The following is a 22,107-nucleotide window of genomic DNA, read 5'->3' on the forward strand; positions in this document are numbered from 1 at the left end:
CCAATGTTTTTTTTCTGTGGTATATTTGTATTTATTCTGACAAAAATGCATACAAGTGAACGTAAAGAGGCCGTAACATCTTTCAATTCTGATTTCTCACCCTAAACACTCCCAAAGTGTTATGTTCCTTCAGTGATGGATTTCTAAGCATTCCTTGCTTATTCTGCACTATCAAACCTTCCCCTCCCTTGCAAATGAAAACGGCTTATGGTGCGCTTATGACAACAGGAGCACCACCGGTGCAAGAGAAAATGCACACCAACCGACTACACGTCTTTCAGTTTCGTTTTGTTTCTGGAAATGAGGAGGAAAAATTTAGCACCGGGTTGGCTGAGCCGAAATGTTTCATTTATCAGCTACAACGTTTAGTGTAGAAAACGCTGAAGTGGCCAAAATGTGTTTGGGAGCACGCAACTGGACAATCAACGTCAATAACGTAAATAATTGTTATGAATACAAATTACACTGAATAAATTACACAACTGAATTACAAATGCTACTCATTTCAATACAAAACGTTAATTAGATGCAAATGAGTTCTTACCAATGCAACCCTTGTTTCATTTGCTAACGTACACTAAAGGGAAATACCTGGCACAGACAAAATGCTAACGAGCTAAAATCATACAGGCTGAAGATAACAACTAACATTAGCTAGCGTGTTATCCACAGTTACAAGTTGTTGGATCGACAAACAAACTAATTTGGGGCATCTTATCATAAATGACAACACCAAAATGTAATATCAACAGCGGCCAGAGGCGGCACCAATAAACAAAGATCAAGTCAAACAAAGCACAAATCAGGTTCAAAACATAAGTATTTTGGGTGCGGTCCATGTGGCTTGGTCCCAGTTGATCCGTTGCTACGTATGGGTACCTGACCGACGACCGGTGGTTGGGGACCACTGGTCTAGACTGGATGCATGTTGCGTGGCCCGCCGGCATCGAGCGATGTCATGAGGGAGGCAAGGCAGTCACATGGTAAGAGGCGCGGCCTCCGCAAACAAGGTGTTTCACCTCCTGGTTAGAAATATTGGTACCATAAAACTCATATTGAAGTTTTTATGTGCCAAGTGCAATTTAGATGCACATATTACACTGTTGAAAGTGTAAAATACCATTTTATGGGCTCCTTAAGAAAAAAACAATTACAAAAATGAATCAAGTATTTGGACTATACAGTATAACACTGTACATACAATGTGTCTGACAAAGTGTTTTGTAAGACACAGTAAAATGAAACAAAAGTACAATCGGGGTAAATCACCTTACATTAATATAGAAGTAGTTGCATATGCTACATTTTGAGCTAACAATATTCACAAGGCTGCCGCTCGTAAATGTGAGTTGGCTACAGTCAAGCTTTTATATGACTTTTTGTCAAATAATTTCAAAATTTGGCAAAGTGCACTCAAATCTTAATGTGTTTTAAGAACTACAAACCCGCAACTCTCGTTTCTGTTTCTTTCCGGCACTTTCAGAATTCAAGTCAAAAACTTTCTTGATAGTAATAAGTTCTATGGCCCAACTAATCTAAAGATGAAATTTTGATAACCACTGTGCTAGTGGAATATGAATGAAGCTGTAACATTTACCTTTCAGGAAGCAGCCATTTTAGTATTTACCTTAGGCTGGAGATTACATCGTAGTTGCTCAGGGCTCATTTAACCGTGCTCTTCGGCTAAAGCGCAAATCGCCTGGCCTCTGTGTTGTGTAGTTTGTAGTATGACAATGTTATCGCCGCACTGTTAACATGGCCTCGACGGCGGCATCAATGAACTGACGTAATAGGAACTGGGAACTAGGGCACTCATTATAGTTGCCTGCTGCCTGGGGTGCAGAAATTGAAAAGTGCAACTGAACGCAATGTGTGTTGGGTAATTAATTATAATCAACAAGTTAAACCCACCCGCCCTAGGATACACTAACAAAGTGGGACATCATACTGTCATTACTTCGAGGAATACTTATCACAACAGGAAGTAGCAGTTACTTAATTTTGGCTAACATTTGTAAACATCAGAGGACATGGCATCCCAAGCATTCATTACGTGTATTATATATCAGAAGTGAGGAACCTGTCAATGAGGCAAAACCAGCAGAGGGTGAGAGCTGAGCTGCTCTGCATAGTGGTACAGTATTTAGCAAGTATACTCATGTCTGCCCTTTGACAAAACACACACTTTCGGACACAATACGGAACTACACAATCTCACACATATAAAAGCTGCGCACATGTAACTGCCAGATTGCTTCGCCTAAGAGGTTCCATGGAAGAAGCTTTGCAGAAATGTGTCGGGGTTATCATCCTGGTTTGGCTCAATTTAAACCTATTTTCATTACATTGCGGCGGCGTCTTTGAGTGCGTGTATTTTGAAGCGTGTGTTTGTCTGATAGAGGGTGCATCAAAGAGTGTCTGAACCGTAGATCGTACCTGCTTTTCTTCTGTCAATGCAGCAGCTGATGGGAAATCATTACAGATCCTGGCAAACGGCCAGTATTTGGTAACCAAGGCAACCGCACTGCTCCATCCATCTCGGCTGTGGTGATGTTTAAGAAAGACCCCGCTTTCTAAAGCCTCACTCTCTGTAATGGCTTCTTTGATTGGCACCATGCATATGAATAAGCTAAGATGGAGGTTGCTTAGGCTTGGCTGTGGTACTATCATATGCACTTGGATACGAAGGAAGTCCATTAGAGAAATCGGCTAATTAAAGCAACTTAGTATCGTGATACCTTCTGCTACTAAAGTTCTCCTACACAACAGCAACAACAACAACAAAAATGCTATTTTCACTTTGTTGGTAAATCCATTTTTCCTCAGCTACACGAATGCTGGTAACTACTCCATCACATTTATTACGGTGTTCAATTTGGCTGAGTGTCGTGCTTGTGAGATGGTGCCAAGTAGCTTGTGACTCATGATGTAGTCCTGCTGTTCTCTGCAAATGATCCCAATACAATCACTTTTTGAGCATCCATCCATCCGTTTTCTATAGCCTCACTAGTAGCATGTTGCTGCCTAACCCAGAAGACTTACGGCGGTAGGCAGGGAAAACCCTGGACTGCTTACAAGCCAGTCGCAGGGCACGCAGAGACTGATGAGCACTCACACATACAAACACACCTATGGGCAATTTGGAGTGTTCGATACACCTTCCATGCATGTTAAAGCTTTTTACCCGGGAAGGGAACTCATGCGGCCAAAATGGAAAAGTATCAAATCTCTCAGTATATTTATGACGAACAGGGTATGAAAATAAACTTTTGGAGTAGCTAAATTTCATGAAATGTGCCAGTTTGTTGATCTCTGAGCATATCGAGAGCATTATCAGCAGAGTTGGGCAAAATATTGAAATAAATTGAAATCAAAAGTATAATTCAATATTTATGACTTATTACTGTCATTTCAAAGTAATTTGTTACGTTATAATATTACTGTATTTAAAATGAAAGGCATTACATGGCTATTGCATTATTTTTACATTTACACTACAGCATAACTGAAAATATGTATTTGCCATTCTATATGTAGCTCATTGCACTCATTATACGTCCGGGGGACGGTTGGCTTAAGCCAAAAAAAAACAGTACAAATCATTTGATCTGTATTGCATTGTAAACCTCTAAAAACATGACAAGAGGCTCTTTTTTTCATTTTAATCCATATATTACTTAGATTCACAGCATAGTGAAGCAACATTTATGCTTTAGAAAGAAACAGAAACAATTTCAACGTTAATCTTCAAATTCAAGCTCAGTCTGATAGGTTAGCGACAGACGTTTCCAAAATACTGTTCATGTTTTTTGCGGGCGTAATTTTAGCAGCTAGTGGCATCATCGTTATTGTTTAGGCTTCTGTTTAACATGAGTTTTTGTATGTGTTATCTAGATACATATCAGCAGATCTCCATTAGAAATGCAATTCGCTAACAGCAGAGTGAAAGGTACTCACATTCGCAGCTGTCAGGCTTTTGTGCATCACAGTACAGTTTATATTGAAACAAAAGAAAGACATTGTCCAAGTCCAATGGCTAATTATTTGATGGAGTGGTTTGTTTTCCTCACCCACCTTCCGAAGCACATTCAGGGAGCCTTTCAATTCATTATCATGTTGACAGTACTCCTCAGAGACTAAAAGCTTTTCTGTGGTCCAGACGCAAAATAATTTTCCGATCCTACTGATTATCAAGGTCAGTGCAACTTTGCACGTGTTTTTTTCACATTTAATCACTTTGCGTGTTGCCCTACAACCCCTTTAACTGCTCATACTTCCTCATATAAAATGGCATAGACTTTTTATATGCTTCAGCAGTCTGCGTAGACCAGGTTTTGGTGACTGCTTTCAAATTTTGCAAGCTAATCCTGTTCTCTGAGCCGGCAAGGGGAAAAGTCAGTTGTGGCTAATTAGAGCAGGCCCATCACATGAATTCCGAGACATAATTTCTTTAAACAAAGCAAAAATTATACACAGGGTAGTTTTTTTCGGCATACCCATATATATGCTTGCGTTGTTTTCCTTAGGAGGGCTCTTGATATAACATATTCACTGGCTTATGAAAATGAACTCTAGTAGATAAACCACATATAAAACTTTTTGGCTTGGTTTGTTACAGTGATATTTATTTTTCCCCATCAGTATTCCAGCATTAGAAAATGAATCAATTAACTTGATGTGTTTGGTGCAAAATAATTCATGCCAGACTGCATTTCAATTTATTCTCACAGTTTGTGGTCTCTGTAGAGTTATGGTCATTGGACATTTGCAGTGATGAATATGTTTACATTTATTTGAAATACAGAATAGTCCCATTTTAGTTTTAGTTTGTGAGGTTCACCAAACGTGTGTGCGAGTGAGTCACAATGAAACGTTTGCATGCTATTTATCGCCTCTGCACATGACGTCAATGTGAGCAAAGTCGTGGATGAAAAAAAAAAAACATACTTTTTTAATTGTATTTTATTGGAGCAATATACTGTACTGTGACTGATATCATGCAGGTTAGAAGCAAGGCACACATCTGAGCAAAAGCGGGAGAGCCAAAAGGCAATATTGTGATGAAAAAAATGTTATGTCGTTTCATAAAAGATTAAACCAGGCTTACCATTTTTTTTTAAACCAAACACACGTTTTGATAGCAAGATTTTTATATGAGACTGACATGCGATACATTACATGAATATAGCATCAGATATTGTAGGCTGATCTCTGTCAAAAGAATCAAAATGAAATTTAAATTCAGTGTCGACTGGATACCAAACTCGGTGAGCCCAGTGACACAAACACAGACTTGTTGAGCCTATGGAAAAAAATCAAACTTACTGTTGAGATGTCAAGCAAATAGTGTAGTGTACAAACGTCATTAGAAAGTCAAGCGCGGTGTTTGGAGTAAGTGAGAATGATCGCTGGAGACAAACTGGCTGACCATATAAAGGCAAGCCTCAAAGGACTAGGCAAGGTAGCCAAACAAAACTGCAAAAAGAGTTTCGAACAGACACTCACACATTAAGTTGTCCACGAAACATAAAAAGGAGAAATCAAAACAGTGGCGAGTGACCTAGTATATGTATAATTCAGAGAGGTTAATTACTTCTAATTTCCATATTCTTCAGACTATAAGCCACAACGTTTTTGCGGCTTATAGTCCAGTGCGTCTTATTATCTGTGTTTTGTTTTGGGTTTTTTTTTTGCTACCCACAAGCAAGCAAATGTGTGTATCTGTTCAAGGGGTCAATTTATATAACAACTATTGCATCAAAAAGAGCTGAAAAGATGTGAAAAAATATACATGTCTAAATTTAATAAGAGAATGTGTAAAATTGTAGGTAAATTTGTGATGTGTAAACTTTATATACAGTGCACAGTACATGTGATTTTATTTATGTATTTATGATTGTATATGAATTGTGTAGAATGTGTTATTATGTTCACTAAAATAAACAATCAAACAAAGGGAGACAAAAAAAGATGCTATTGAAGTATTGATTTTGAACTGCTATTTAACTGACAGAAATCCATCCATTTTCTGTAAATATGTTGGGACTAAACATGCAGGCAAGTTCAGTCTGTTAAAGAGAGGATGTTGCTGTTGGCAGATAATTACAAAAAAAATTTGAAAAAATTATAAACTTCATATACCACCTTTCTGCATAAAGATCTGATGTTATTGCCTGTGGTTTATAGTCCAGTGCGGCTTATCCGTGACAAACATCTTTTTTTTTTTTTTTGCCCATATTTTGCTGCTGCGGCTTATATACCAGTGCGCCCTATAGTCCGGAAAATACGGTACTTATATTTTGTGTGATGAACTTTTCTTAGTTCATTGATAACAAGACAAAAACATATAAGACCTGAGAAATTACTGCAGAGACATCAAAAAAGAAGAGAACGTGGTTAATATGGTTCACTTGGCAGGAAAATCATTATGGAGAACTTTCAACCTTTAGCACTAAACTTGGACAGAATGTCCTCATTGCAGAGGGCAGGGTCATCCGGAATAGTTGTGCTGGAACATTCAATTTCCTGATATTTTACAATGATCCCTCACGATCTCTACTGCGCCCTCAGTGCATTGCTGATTTTTTTTTCATTTAAAAAAATAAACAAACAAACAAAAAACCTACATTGTGTAGAGACGCACTATGAAGGTTTCCTGCATGGAAGACAGACAAGTTAACTGTAAAAGCAATTGCCACGAGCACTCCTCGTATGTCGAACTACAGCAGTACACATATTAACTTAAATCTTAAATGATTAAGCTTCATCCAGTAACTGTATTGTTATCCCTTCCCTTCCCATCCTTTTGGGTGTAGTCTCATTTCGGAGAGCCGCGGTAATATTAGAAATCTAGATAGGAGATTTACAAGGCTCCGATGCAGCTGTAGTCTTTACTGCTCTTCCATTGCATCTACCTAACAGTGTGTGTGGGTTTCATGATGGAGAGGAGTACTCCTACAAGACACGTGATTGGCTCCTTGCACACTGGGTCCGAGCATTGTAAATCTCTTACCTAGATTTCTTTTGTGATAAATTGGCATTTCAAGTGTAAACTCTGACTGTTATGATGTTTGGTCAGCTACAAGCTTCACTCTAATTAGATTTCCAGGATTTCCGGGCGCAGCTAATATAACAGCGGCTCTCCGTGAGACCAAAGCTAACGGGAAGGGATAAGTGTACAGCTAGTGTATAATAAGGTTTCATAATTTAAGATTTAAGTAAATATGTGTACAGCAGGGATATGTGTCTTACTTTATATGTAAAGTATAAATACTGTTCACATTTTAAAAATGCAAGTACCCACATACACATGCATAAAAATTTCGTCAGAGGTGACGCTACCTCGTGGTTTTAATTAACTACAAAAAACGAGGGATTTCTGTATATACAATTTTTTGATTCAAGGCTTGTATTGGGTCTCTTTCTAATGTGTGGTGGCTGTAGCCATTGACTGGGCAGTGTCATTCCCAATTATGATTTATATGCTTCCATTTCTGTACTTTGCAATAAAAATAAGGTGTACCTTGAACGTGAACATTAAGATATTCTCCCAAATCTATGAATCCTTTTGGGTTTTTCTTTTGTCCATATCAATTTGGTCCTTCAACGTCCTTTGTGTACTGTTGCCTCCAGGTTCTTCTCTCTGGGCTTATTGGTGTGGTGTCGTGGAAGAGGCCACTCTCACTGGTGGTGAGTATTATATGAATGCCTTAACGCTGCACTGCAAATCTGACACACTGATTCACAAGATGGTGGTTTATTTGTTTTCAGATAGGGTTGAATATTATATACACACAGTTGAATATAAGAAAATTAAAAATGGTGTCATGTGACTTTAGTCTGCCCAACAAAAGTAACTGTTTAAAGAACAAGCAGCTCTCGCAACTCTCCTTCAACCCTTTCAAGTTTATCATTCCTTTGAACCCAGAAACATGACAACTCCCTCCCTTCCCTTAATTAACTTGAATTCCCACAGTTAAGTCCTTTCTAGTATTCCATGAAAGCGATTCTCCTATCGGCAAATCACGTGGTAGCAAGTCAACTCATTTAGGGATGTAGCTACTACAGCAGTGTCAGTTGACACCTTTTGTTTATACATCATTTATGCCCAAATGACTCCACATTCCCTACTCATGCTTGATACACTGCCTCAAGTAAGTGTATATTTGTATGTCGTGCACTGTAAATGATCTCTGTAAATCTTTTCACCATGTTGTTATATAGAGTCAAAATTAAAAAACAAAAAAAGTGCAGTAAAGCTGCATCCAACTCTATTTCATGCTCTTATTGCCAGGAATAATCACGTCTCATTTCTGCGCCTTTAGCACATTGTCTTGTGCCTTGAATGTCCTCATCTCTGCCTTTTGCTCTCTCTCTCTCTCTCTCTCTCTCTCTCTCTCGCTCTCTCTCGCTCTCTCTCTCTCTTTCTCTTTGGCCCTCCCTCTCTCGGTCGCTCTCGCTCTCTCTGGGCAGATTGCCAGTCTAGCTCCCTTTAGTTTTATCACCCAGCTAAGCAGATCCTCTCTACTCACATTTCTTTCTCCCTTCCCTCAGCTTTCTTTTGCCTTTATGTAATATTAGAGGAGAGAAGAGATTTGATTCATAGCGGCTCTCTATGATCAAAGTAAAAAGAACATATTCCATCATGTTGATATTAGAGTCAAAAATTTGTATGCACGCACTGAGCTGCGACACAGCTAAATCCTCTTTCTTTTCGTTCTTTTAAAATAATGGCCAATTTCCCTGTATAGTCTGTGTCATTGTAGGGAATAGTGTCACTCCTGTCCTTCCTTGGGTCTCAAAGGTAATATGTCATGTGTATTTTGTGGATGTGACTTGCTGGTAATGTTCAATTCTGACAGGCAGGCTTTGACTGACACGTGTGTGACTTTTTAAGGCTTCCTACCAATTCACCATTAGACTGCGGGTTGGCTGACATGCACTCCTGCAAAACTGAAATTGCTCCCTATCATTCTGGTTAAAGAAAAGAATTTCATAGCCCCCCTGGTATCTTGAAATGTACCTAGATATTTTTTTCCTCTGGGGTAAATTTAACCTAGATATTTAAAACCACAGAATGTTCAGTCCCTTTCACACATTAATAGAGGGAGTTCACTTTATTTGGTATCGAAAAGGTTTTGAATAAAAATTTGTTCCTGATATCAAGTACAGTAACGTATTATATTTGGGTTCAACCTGGCCAGGGGGGGTTGAGACCCAAAAATAGTGCAAATGTGAGACACAACATCTGCAGAACATGAAAAAAGAACAGATCCTTATGAAAAATAAGTGAATTCTTGCATTAGATGTGCTCTTGGAAAACAATTTTTCCACGTTCCAGCCTACAAAAACGCAAACGCCCACTTTTACCTGTGTGGGGCTACCAAATTTCTTGAACAGGTGCAGCAGAGCTGTTTTGACAGCAATTGACATTGTATTACATATTAGCGACATCTGCAGCACAATCCTTCCAAATAAGTGTAGAAATAAAATCATTGTACAAATAAAATTATTGAACAAAAAGTTCAAGTTTAAAACTTAAACTTATTTTTTTCCTTATAATGATACATACCATTATATTATAAATATAAATATTTTATTAATAAAGGTAAAATACCGTGGAATTTAATACTACATAATAACTATTATTGATTAATGAACAACATATAATAGACAAATCGTAAACATTTGATAAATCTTATTTTTAACTGCTCTCAATGTTTTAAAGGAATAGATAAATATTTTAAGATAAGAAAACAGTTTACTACATCACTTTCAATGGCTCAGTGAAGCACGTCCACCTCACAATGCAGGGACCCGAGTTCAAATCCACTCTCCAAGAACATGCATGACAGATGTAGTGGACATACTAAATTGTCCTTTGGTGTGACAGGGTGTGAGAACGTTTTTTTGTCTCTGCTTCCCCTGCAATCTCCCGCCTGTTGCCCAGAGTTAGCTGGGATTGGTACCAGCAAGACTATGACCCTAATGAGGATAAGTGGCGAGAGTAAATGGATGGATGGATGGATGGATGGATGGATGGATGGATGGATGGATGGATGGATGGATGGATGGATGGATAAATGAATAGGCTGGCCCTCAGAATGATATACATCGAGGGAAGTACAATATTAGGTATACAGATGAAAGAGTTCCACAACTTCTTTACAGCAGGACAATTGGCGAATCAAATAGTACTGGATGAGAGCGAATACTAAAAATGTTTAACAAAATAAATGAAGGACAGGCCATCTTAAAGTGTTCTCATGATTAAATAATTTAAAACATTATTGGACCAATTAATGTGAGTTTGACAGATACTGGAAGCCTCTCTTTGGGTCTCTCTGTGGCTGGCAGGGATTAGGTTGTGTGTGTGTGTGTGTGTGTGTGTCGTCCCACACTGAAGCTGGGCCAGCCTCAGCTAAAAGTGGATCAACTTATTGCTTTGGGCCCCTGGTCGCGGTGGCTTCAGAATGGCAAAATACTGACTTCTCGTGCATCCTAAAACATGGTGGCATGCTCTTGTTTGTCTCATGATATTTCTTTGGAATTATTTTGTCTTCAGAATTGAGTATGGATTAGAAATGAAATAAAAATTGTTATGTTACTCAAGGATGGACCAGTCCTACTGTGCCGTTCATTACTTCCCCATGAATCAGAATATAAACTATCATCTAACAAATACGGCAAAAAAAAAAAAAAAATCCAAATATGTACTGTACATTAGTTTAAACCCATTGCTTCCTTTGTACTGTCTGATGCACTGGGCTCTGTCATCCTTTTTGGGGACACCAACAGCAAGCACATGCATTTTGGGGATGACAAGCTATACTGTCCTTGGTCTGTTTTGTATGATAGATGCTCTATGGTTCTATATTCCAGGGTGACTCATAAATAGTTTTTTTTGTTGATGCATTTTACTTTGACAAAGTCCAATTTGTAATTAGAATGTATTCTCCAAAAAAGGTGGTACATTTGAGTGTCTCACAATGGCACAAACACAAAAAAGATCATACTACTATTTGCTTTGACCACCATCATTGGATACAATACAGTGGGCCCCCGGGTTACGAACTTAATCCGTTCAGCGGCTACGCTCATATCTCGAATTGCTCGTATAGCGGGCAATCCAAACCCATGTTAATTCGTGAATGCGTGCAACGCGCGCAGAAGCCTTAGGTAAAATCATCACGCTGTATACATATATTAATACTAAGTGACATAATCTACTGTACAGTTGCATTAAATGATAAATACAAAGGATAAATGACTTTTACCTTTGGAAAGACGTGACTTGTGCTGAGATAAGCAGAGATGAGCAGAGATGAATGCTCGAAGTCAATACGGTAAATCAGAAATGCTATTGGTCTTACAGTGTCAAAGTAACTTTTTCAGTCAGGGTTTTCTCTACTTCCTTCCATCCCAACCAGCTGTGCCATCAAGCTAGATAAAGGCGTTCGGCCAATAGCATATCGGCACTTCTGTGATTGACGTGTGACGCCGGCCAATAGCATCTCCGTGAGTGAGACCGGGTGACCTTAATCGACCAATAGCATATTGGCGTCTCCTTGACTGACTGATAATTATTCGCACTTTTTTTTTAAACGGTTGGAATGTATTGACATCTTATTGATTAAAACACATTTAAACCTGTGACGATTTTTTTGTCCTGCAATCGGCACACTTAATTTCATGTCAGCTGTTTTTCCCGACGTGAATTGAGCTGGGTGGAGGCGGAGGGGAGGTTGAGTGTGTTGTATTTACTAGGCACCACACTTAAAGCTTGTTCGAGCGTCAGTTCACCGTTGGTTACAACTCACAGAATTGCAAAAATGGCGCTGTCTCAAAGCATGTCGGGAGGTCGCCGACTAACATGACGTGCAGTTTTGTCAAGCAACCATTATATGGCACTGTGATACCACCCGTAAAAGGGTGCAGAGATTAACCTCTTGAGTTAATACGGCAACGCACATAGGCTATTGGTCTTACAGTGTTACAGTAACTCTTTCAGTCATGGTGCAAATCATGGAGATACTAAAACATCATCCTCTTATTTCTTCCTTTACCGCTGCTAGTAATTTTAGAAGCTATGTCTAACAGATAAAGTTTGCAAAGTCTTCAAAACATTCCGTTTTTCACTCATTTTGTCTACTTCCTTCCATCCTGTCCCATCAAGCTAGATAAAGGCGTTCGGCCAATAGCATATCGGCATTTCTGTGATTGACGTGTGACGCCGGCCAATAGCATCTCCGTGAGTGAGACCGGGTGACCTTAATCGACCAATAGCATATTGGCGTCTCCTTGACTGACTGATAATTATTCACACTTTTTTTTTAAACGGTTGGAATGTATTGACAATTAATTAAAAAAAACACACATTTAAACCAATGACAATTCTTTGTCTTGCAATCGGCACATTTAATTTCATGTCAGCTGTTTTTCCCTTTAGCTGTACAAACACTACACTTAAATGGTAATATATATTTAGACACCGTGAGTGAGACAGTCAGTGTGAGGTTGTAAGACCAATAGCGTTCACGTTACCGCCATAAGTATCTGCTAATGTTTGTAGATGACGCAACTGCTGGATATGTTGACGCAGTTAGGCGAGAACATTTCTACATATTCAATGGCTGAATTGTCGGAATGCTCGTAAGACGAGAGGTTTGCTCGTAAGCGGAGGACAAAATTCTCCCTGATCCACGCTCGTAAGGCGAATTGTTCGCAAATCAGGGTGCTCGTAAGCCGGGGGCTGACGGTACTTGATGATGATGTACCCCATAAATAGAAATAAAAGCCAAGCTTGAGACATTGCTGCTTTTATTTAATCAGTCTTTTGTTTGTTTGCCAAAGCCAATTTTCATTAATAATATGGGAATTGCTATTTGTATTGTAGTGAAGAAACTATATAATGAATTTTAAGAACATGGCGTTGTTGATGTGACTGTAATGTGTTTGTCAATGTGACTATATGGGAAACAAAATGATTGTTTTTTTTTTTTCAGAAATGTAATTTGCAGAAACACTGGAACAGAAAATAAGCAATCATTCTTTCTCCACATACACACAAGTGTTGCAACACAAAGAAGATCAAGCAAAAAAGGAAGCTCTTGTTTTCCTTACAAAAGTGATAAAGAATGGTTGAACAGCATAAAGCAATCATCTACGCACTTACCATATGGTAAATGTACAATATATCAAGACAATTTGGTAACTCTTTTCATGGTAAACATCCATCCATCCATCCATCCATCCATCCATCATTTTTAGCCGCTTATCCTCACTAGGGTCGCTGGCTTGTTCGTCTCTATCCCAGCGGTCTTGGGTCAGTAGGTGGAGGACACCCTGGACTGGTTGCCAGCAAATCGCTGGGCACACAGTGACAAACCACCATTCAGAGTCCCAATCACACCTTAGGGCAATTTGGAATGTCCAATATACCTACCTTGCATGTTTTTGGATCGTGGAAGGAGAAGAAGGAGAAGAAGACCCATGCGTGCACGGGGAGAACATGCAAACAAACAAAAGAACATAAATACATACATACACACATACATACATACATACATACATAAATGCACACACACACACACACACGTACACACAAGGGGATTTTACTGTCGTAGTGGGGACTTCTCATTGGCATAATGCTAACCCTAACGTAAAAAAAATTCAATTCAAACCTATACTCCAAAAGCAAGCGTTGACCCTCAAAAAGACATCTAAACTTGTGAGCTCCATCAAAATGGTCCCCACAAGTGCAAGACGTCCCCATAAAAACAGTAAACCCAGAATTTGGTTCCCACAAGATTTTTGCCATGAGTGAACGTAGCTTAGCTTCTAAGATCATGATAAGGTGACAGTTCATGTAGGGGAAGGTAATATTTGACTGTACAGAGACAAAAACGTAGCGAGAGTTACACATTATTAAATGCATCCTTGAATAACACTAATGAAATCAACAGTACTTGCAGACGGGCTCTCTCATTAGAGATGTTCAATAGTATGGACACATTCATAATGGTTCTTTCCCTCGCTGTTGTTTAGCAGCACAATTGAGCTCTGCTCTCTTGTCACTTGGTTCTATTCTTCTCCTTCACTTGCACTACAAGCAGCTTTGTGTCATAGGGGGAAATGATTTGGGGTGCATGGAGGATGTGGGGGGCATTCTAGTCAAGTTTCACCAGTTTATATGCCTCTGTTAATTGACTGATCACTTTGTGGCCACTTGCCATAAACCAGGAAATCGTGGTTTGCACAGTTATATCAGCCATATTTTACAATCTAATAAACTAACTGTAGCACAGCCAACTTTCATGCCTGCTTGCTGCTCTCCTGTGTCAGGACTACTGTAGTCTACATGGCAGACTATTAAGTCCAGCCATTCATGCATCAACAAGTACAATATGTATACTGCCTATTATTTTAGGTATAGTTGGGCCACTGGTACTGCCACTGGTACTGCCGGTATGTCATAGATGTTCATTGAGTGAAAAAAAAGAAAAGTTTTCTGACCAACAACAAAATTATTTAAGAAATCACTATTAAAGAGAGCGTTTCCATTTATTTATTTTTTTTAAGTCTCCATCTTGCAAATTCACCTTCTTGGAGCTTTTAATCGTGTTACAAAGTTGTTGCCTCATCAGAAACATAATGAAGAATGTTGGTTGTGATGGTGTTGTTTTTCTCCATTCACACATCCTCGAGCATTCTTGCTCATTGCTCTCGTTGCCAGACTCGCCTGATCAGAGAAAACAACATGGTCCTCACATATGTGTGTTACTAGTTAAATACCGTCTCCCGTACCGCCCACGCAAACTAAGAAAATGACCGCATTCTGCTGCAAGTCAGCAGTGCACAAAGATGACATCAAGAAACACATTGAGAGACAGGGTTTAACCCTTTCACTCCCATTGGAACAATTCAGTTTCAAAAAATGGCAGTATGTATAAGAATGGTAGCCATAGGATTAAATGGCATCCCAGCGGTTCATTACACACCTATCTACAGATTCAAGTAGCATTAAGCAACTTTTGCTCGCACAACAAGCCAGTGCTGGAAGGTGGAATTTTTTAAACTAATTTTCTATGTATGTTTGACTTATAAACAAGTAATATATGCCGTATTTTATTGTAATTTTTCGCACACAAAAAAAATCGTGAATGAAAGAGTTAAGGGAAGCAGACGTCTTATTTCCGGATTAGAAATTTAATGATCAAAATAATTCATATTTCATAAGACATTGAATCCCTACTCAGCCAAAGGTGATATATTTACAGTATTTACCTCTCTTTCCCAAGCCCATTGACCTCCTGTGAAGGGAATCATATATTAGGTTGTTATCATTATGTGCTTAGTTCATTGTTACCCATTTATGCAATCCTAGTTCATCTTGACCCTGTCCTTAGATAGAACTGTTGACGCACGAAAGTGTGAGCCGGGACCTTGGCCCAGCTGCCGGTGGCGCCCGGCTGGCTCTTTTGTTGTGTCTTGTAATCTGCTATGCTTCTACTCAATAAAAGCCGGGGGGGGACGGCTGGGCAGTGGAAAACTAGCGTTGGAAGACCCACGAGTTACATTTGCCCAAGCTTTTTTCCCTATGCCCGGCATAGAAAAGTCAATCTTGGCTGGTCTGAGTTACTCTTTTTGCTGTTTAAGCAGCTAGGCTTGTCCTAGTCTTCTTTTCTGAGATTTCTCTGACACCTCCTAACTGTGGTATGGAGGAATAACAGTCACATTTGGGGCACAAACTTTATTTTTATTTTTCAACACAGCAGAGTGCTTGCAGTGATGCTCCAACTTCTCCACTCATGCTGTCGGACTGAGCATGCGACCCCAACTCCCTCCCCGGGCCCATTTCTGCATTCCAGGTCACTCTGCATTCTGTCAACGCCCCTCAGTACCGCCCATTTGCGCATGAAAGATCATCTCTATTTTGTCTGCCCACAGCCCACTGCCCCTAAATTCAGCACATTTGTCAGACGTAAGCGTACAGTGCTGCGGCGTTGCTCATCTGGTTTTTGCTTAACTTCCTGATATAATGCCAGATTTCCAAAAGTGGTGGTTTAGTTTTAAGCAAAAGTTCCTTCATTTGATCAAGATTGTCTCTTAGGGCTGTTAAATTGCTTTAGACTTCACATTAGGATTGAGTGTGGGAGTGCTCCACTCACTGCATTATGTGCTGCTGTGAGTTGATGGTCCTTTGAAAAAAGAAAAAAAAAAGCTATGGAGATAGAGCGCGATAGGTGAGGTGCGAAGTGGTGAGGGATCACAGTAAACATATCTATGCCTGTAGTTAACTGTAGAAAGTATATTTAAAAAAACAAGGTGCAGGCAGGCCCTTTAAAAGAATTGGAAAAGTCTGAATTTTAGCATCACTTCACTCTTTCTTCTCTGAATGTGCAGTTGAAATACTGTAAATGATCACAAAGAACAATATAAAGCTTCAACAAAATGGCGGCATTAGCGATGCTAAATTTGCATTCGTACTGTAAACAAGTTAGATTTGCTCAGAAAAAAAATATGCTTTTTTGAAATCTCACATGTCTCATTTACTTGTCCTAGACAACAATTTGATTTTTGTGTGAGGCCAAACTGAGAAAGAGTTATGTCATTCCCATGCCTTTCATTTCAAGTGAATCTCCTTTTGAGTTTTTGGTGAGCTCTCAATAGGCTCCCATTTCTCAGCTCACGATGAGTGTCTTGTCTTCCATACCTCGTTGACTCGTCAAATTGTTTGTTTCTTCTTTATATCACAGTTTAATTCTTTTTTCTTTAGATCATTTTGTCCAACTATAATTCCATTGTGAATAGGTTATATTAGGCCTCCACAGACAAAGTGAAATAGTTCAAGGTTTTCTTTGTTTAGATTTTGATGAATATGGCAGTAAAATGCAAACATTTGTCCAATAGCTCACAAAATTAACATATCGTGGTATGGATCGATTGTATAGTTCAGCATTGTTGGCTCTCTGTCTCAATCTTGTTAGCTCAATAAAAGAAACAACAAAGGTTTTCCTAGCCTAACGGTTTCTGTCTGGCCTTTGTAGGTTTTGCTTCTGACTTGATGGTTGTCTGAAAACTATCATTGACACGCTCCATAGGGAGAGAAGATCTTAAGAACAAGATGTTAAAAAAAAAAAAAAAAAAAAAACAGCAGACAGCTTCTCAACATTAGGCATGTAAGATGTTTTTGTTTTTTTGACAGCTTCTGATTACAAAGCAGGCATACATGCAATCCTTCCGCATTGGGATGAAAACAAATGATTGGGTCCAAGAGCTGTTGAATCTTATGTTCTCCTCAGATATGTTTGTCTTTTTCCTTTTGGGATCCATGACCCATCAAACACCCATCTTTTCTATTTATTTTGCGGGAGCAACAGACCATGGCAAGCTGAGAAAAATGTGCATTGAAGGAGGAAATGCAAATTTTTATTGACAGAAATTTTTACATTTTATATGTACTCTACTCATGTTTGCGGCATTGGAAACCATTAGTTTAAACCAAATTGACACAAAAACGATGCACACTGCACGACGGTGTTGTGTCGTTGCCAACAATTTGCAATAAGTTCTCTTTCTTAAATACAGGCAATGCTCTCACAAGGCAAGCACAGAAACCTCAAATTAATATCATGTGCATGTCAATATAATAGGGTCTGAATGATTTGAAAGACTATTTCACAAGCAAAATCATGCTTGAGTTAATATTTTTGTCTCTCAGCGTATTTTTAGGGTGCTGTTTGAACACTGAATGGGGAAAAGTCATTCGGGCAATATTCTGCCCGAAACACAGATAGGCCCACTCCTGTGTAAATGGACAATAGTGGGATGGGGCCTGGAGTTTTTCATTCTCCACGCCTTAATATATGGACAGTAATGTCAGTATGCACTCATCATGTATCAAATTATATGATTGTGGCATGCTGGGTTTCTCTGTTAACTCATTGTCCGACTTTGCTGGATAATTGTGAAAAGCGTAGTCAGTTGATTAACACTGCTTGTGTCATGGGTTGCATGCAGCTCTTTTGCAGGATCTCGGGAGGAAATCACACTTAGGTGGGATGTGAACTTATAGGTAAATGAATGGACTCACTCAAAATTGTCACGTTGACCACGGAGTGTGAAGCTGAGTCATAAACGCAGAGTGAGATCATCTGAGTTTTAAAAAAGGGAGTTCTTTTAACTTCATCAATTTGTTGCAATTTGCTCATATTATATGTTGTCACAATGTGTTTTGCTTCTTTGCGCATGGTGTATTAAACAATCATTACACTGGAAATTTGACTTTCAACATTTAGAAATAAACAAAGGACTGACACGGATAAAGAGTGACAGAATGTCCATCTAAAAATTGTTTTCAAACAAAACCCCATGTTAAAAGGTCTAATACAGTTCAACTGAAGAAAAAAGTACTGTTGTGGCCATTGTCATTATCATTCTTGACAGCAGCATTGAATGCAGAAAACACAAATATAAGTACTTAAAGATTGCATATTACAGTGGTAAATTAATTCATTCAAGAAGTAATTCGGTAACGTGAATCTTTCACAAGTAGAGCCGCTTTTTTACCAATCTGTTCCAAGCCCTCCAAAATTCTCCTAAACCTTCAGATGAATAATCATAAAAATGCATCAAAAACTGTAACAAATATTTCTTGTAAATATATTAGTGCATAATAATCAAAATATATCATTTAAAGAATATTAAAAAAACAAACACTCTTAAACCCCTTAATCATATTCCTTGTAGCAGTAGACCATATGAATGCAGTTCACTTGTTTGCCTTTAGATGGTGCTGGTGTGTTAGTGATGAGTGTAGAGAGAACGAGAGAGATCTTTTTAGGTCATTTAATGTGTACGTTTTTATTTTATATTGCCAGTGATCCAGGAATTATTTACAAGTCCACAGGAGCAATATTATTCATTTTTGGATTACTTTGACCATGTAAGTTTACTTAAGTTTAGTTTGGGGTCTTGCAGGTCTGTGTGATGCCTTTGCTCAAGTGCTAAACACATGCTAGACGCAGCAGCCGAAAGTGATATGTTACTTATTTGTTTTTAATGTGAATATGAACAACATGGCTCTCCAACCTTTTTGAAATTGAGAGCTACTATATCTTTGGTACTGAGTAATACGAAGGGCTACTAGTTAATGTAAATGGCCTTTCACGTATATAGCGCTTTTCTCCCTTGGGTACTCAAAGCACTTTTCACAAACTAGTCATGCAGCATCAGGAGCAACTGGTGGTTCAGTGTCTTGCTCAAGGACACTTGGACATGGTCTTGATGGTCGGGGGATCGAACCCACAGCCTCTCGGCCGGAGACGACCATTCTACCAACGAGCCATGCTGATGTACAATGTATGTGGTAGCTAATGTCAATTTTATGTTTGTTAGTTCTGTGTCGTAAATTGTTGGTGGGAAATGTGGATGAAATGAGTAAACATGAAAAGTGAAAGAGCACGAAAAACATCAATGCAAAACACTATAGTCGTGTTTGTGAGCAAGCCGGCAGATTAATATATTGGAAAGATGCATCACAAACTGTACCAAACATGGTATACAATTCAGTCTTGTTGGAGCGAGTGGCTGGTGTCTTGACATTTCTCTCTACCAGAGGCAATAACAGTAAACTCAATTTTTTGTAACAAGAGGCGTTTGTAAGTCGAGGTACCACTGTATTCTTATCTATTCCAAATTTAAAGACTTACATGTAATGTGATGACTCTTGACTACGCCCGCTTAAAAGGCTTGAATGCGTGCTCCGAGGCAATCCTATAAAAAATCTGCTGTGTGAATCCATTTTGGTATCAATGCCATTGATTGAATTTCTTTTTAAACTATTTGATAATCAATATATTCAATCTTGAAGTCCAGCTTTCCAAGCACACATCAATGTACTTTATTTCTGTGCACCTTACTTTCATTCTATTTCTGATTATGAAACGCAAATCACAAAACAAAAGTGAAGGCATTTTTCTTTTCAATGTACTGTATATAGTTGGTTTGAAATGGAATATAAATGCCGTTTTTTTTAAATGAAAATAAAGCAATGAAATTAATTTTGTGTTGTATTTGTATTTTATTTGTTTTCCAAGATAAAGTCGAAAAATCAAATAGATGTTAATACAAAATGCAAAACTGCAGAGTTGTTTTAAAAGCTCTCTCTCTCTCTCTCTTTTGCTCTTACTCTCTCTCTCTTTCTCTCTCTCTAAAAAAAAAAAAAAAGGTGAATCAGAAGCAGTGTTTTAACCTCTCCTTAGCTGTGATGCAAATGAAGCAGGTTGGGGCGGATGGGGTTCCTCGAGCCCCATGGAAATTCAATAAAACATATGGTTGCCCTAAATCGCTCACACATGGACAGTTCCACTAATTCATTGCAGTTAAGCGTGCAGCCAGGATGTTACGCAATGAGGGTGAGGAGATTTTGCACACCTCAACATTTCCATGAGGGGACATGTTAGAAAATTTGAGGCAAGGCAATAATTACTCCGGTCATGCCAGACAAAAATCATGGCACCTGCCTCTAATTTCTTTCATCCGAGGCATTACCGTAATGGTCCGTCGTTGAGAGGCGGAGGTCACCTTCATGAGCTTTCCCTTACTTTATGTTAGTACAGTATGCTCATTTGAAATGAACTATTTCTCATTCATCTCAAGATTGAAATTGAGCTTGATACTTTTTCTCATAAGTGGCCTGGTTGCGTTATCACACACAGTTGATTTAATATAGAGCAGTCTTTATAACACAAATTGTACTCATCCATGCTGGTCAAACGATAAGCTTTTATTTCGATGGCCCGTTATCACAATGCCTCGGATGAAAGTAAATAGGTCCTGCTAATCTGACTTTGTCTTTCCGAATGGAAGCTTGCTTGGTCGCAGTAATATTCTGGCAACTTTGTCCACACTCATGTTGCTTTCCTGGAGTGTAAGCCTTTGGTTTCCTTGACAGAGGATGTAACTGGAGACCATAGTACACAATCAAAAATGGCTATCAAAACGGTTATCACACTGTAGTTTTGTTTTCAAAACGAAAATTGATAATACGGCTCTAAATGTGTTTTTGACAGAGTTTGGTTCGCATTGCCAGCAGTAAGTTGAATCCGTTTCCAGTGAGGGTTGCACTTGGCCAGGGTTGCCCTTTGTCATCCATTCTGTTCATTACTTTTATGGATAGAATTTTGAGGCACAGCCGAAGCATTGAGGGGGTCCGGTTTGGGGATCTCAGCACTGCATCCCTGCTATTTGCGGATGCTGCGGTGCTGTTGGGTTGAGTCAATGTATTTGTTTTTAATCACAATGATGGACTAATGCTATTTCATCATGGCTAGCCATACGAACATATACATTTCATTTCTCTTATCAAATAGTTAGTGCGAAAGGACCTTAATTTGAAAGTTGTGAGAACTCATCCCCACATATAAAATCCCCAGTGTCTTCCTCTTTGATTCTCTTCCGTGCAGCACACACATGTTCATCAGTGATTCTTTATTGCTACCATTCACATAATGTACCTCGTATTAGGTTTCAAATGACAGGTAAGGATTTGGACCCAAGCATGAGAGCTACTCTAGCAAAGGCGAGGGCAAAGAGTAACAGAGCCTGGCTGAGTGAATCCAAACCTTTTGGCTCAGCATAATGCCTCAAGAAGGATGTCATCCCCTGAGGTACAAGAAGCAGGAAGTGTGGCCCCATTTAATTAAAATATGAATTAGCTTAGACCTCCTTATCTGATCGCTGTAAATAGCAAGAGCAGCATGATCTAGGCAGCGCCAGAAGAATGTCCGAGCAAATATAACAGCAAATGTTGTAGCAAATATACGTATAACAGTTATATTTCCAGAAACACTAAAAAAGGTTGGTAAATAAAGGTATTGTTTTTAACCATTATTTTTGTCAATTCGTTTTCAATGTGATTCTCATGAACAATTGTACTCTAACTCCACTGAAATAAGACTCTGGGAAATCGGGTTTGGCCCTTTGTTGCAGTTACAGGAGCGTTCACTCTTTTTGTGTCTGTAGCAATCTTGCACTTGTTAAAGAACAACAACAGCAAAACTTTAACTTTCAGCGCATGCATGAATAGCTGGTGCTGGACTGGAC

At 38.9% G+C, this 22,107-nt stretch overlaps 1 protein-coding gene across 1 annotated transcript in view; it reads left to right on the forward strand.

Annotated features, from left to right (window-relative positions):
• The window catches only part of entrep2 (endosomal transmembrane epsin interactor 2), an 80,867-nt gene that overhangs the window by 28,013 nt on the left and 30,747 nt on the right, over positions 1–22,107 (forward strand). The window contains exon 2 of the mRNA XM_088412170.1: positions 7,633–7,689. Within this exon, the coding sequence (XP_088268296.1) occupies positions 7,633–7,689 (57 nt within the window). The remainder of the gene's footprint in view (positions 1–7,632; positions 7,690–22,107) is intronic.

Source organism: Hippichthys cyanospilos, chromosome 4 (assembly GCF_059441005.1).
Source record: "Hippichthys cyanospilos isolate Australia breed blue-spotted pipefish chromosome 4, RoL_Hcya_1.0, whole genome shotgun sequence".
Classification (NCBI taxonomy): domain Eukaryota; kingdom Metazoa; phylum Chordata; class Actinopteri; order Syngnathiformes; family Syngnathidae; genus Hippichthys; species Hippichthys cyanospilos.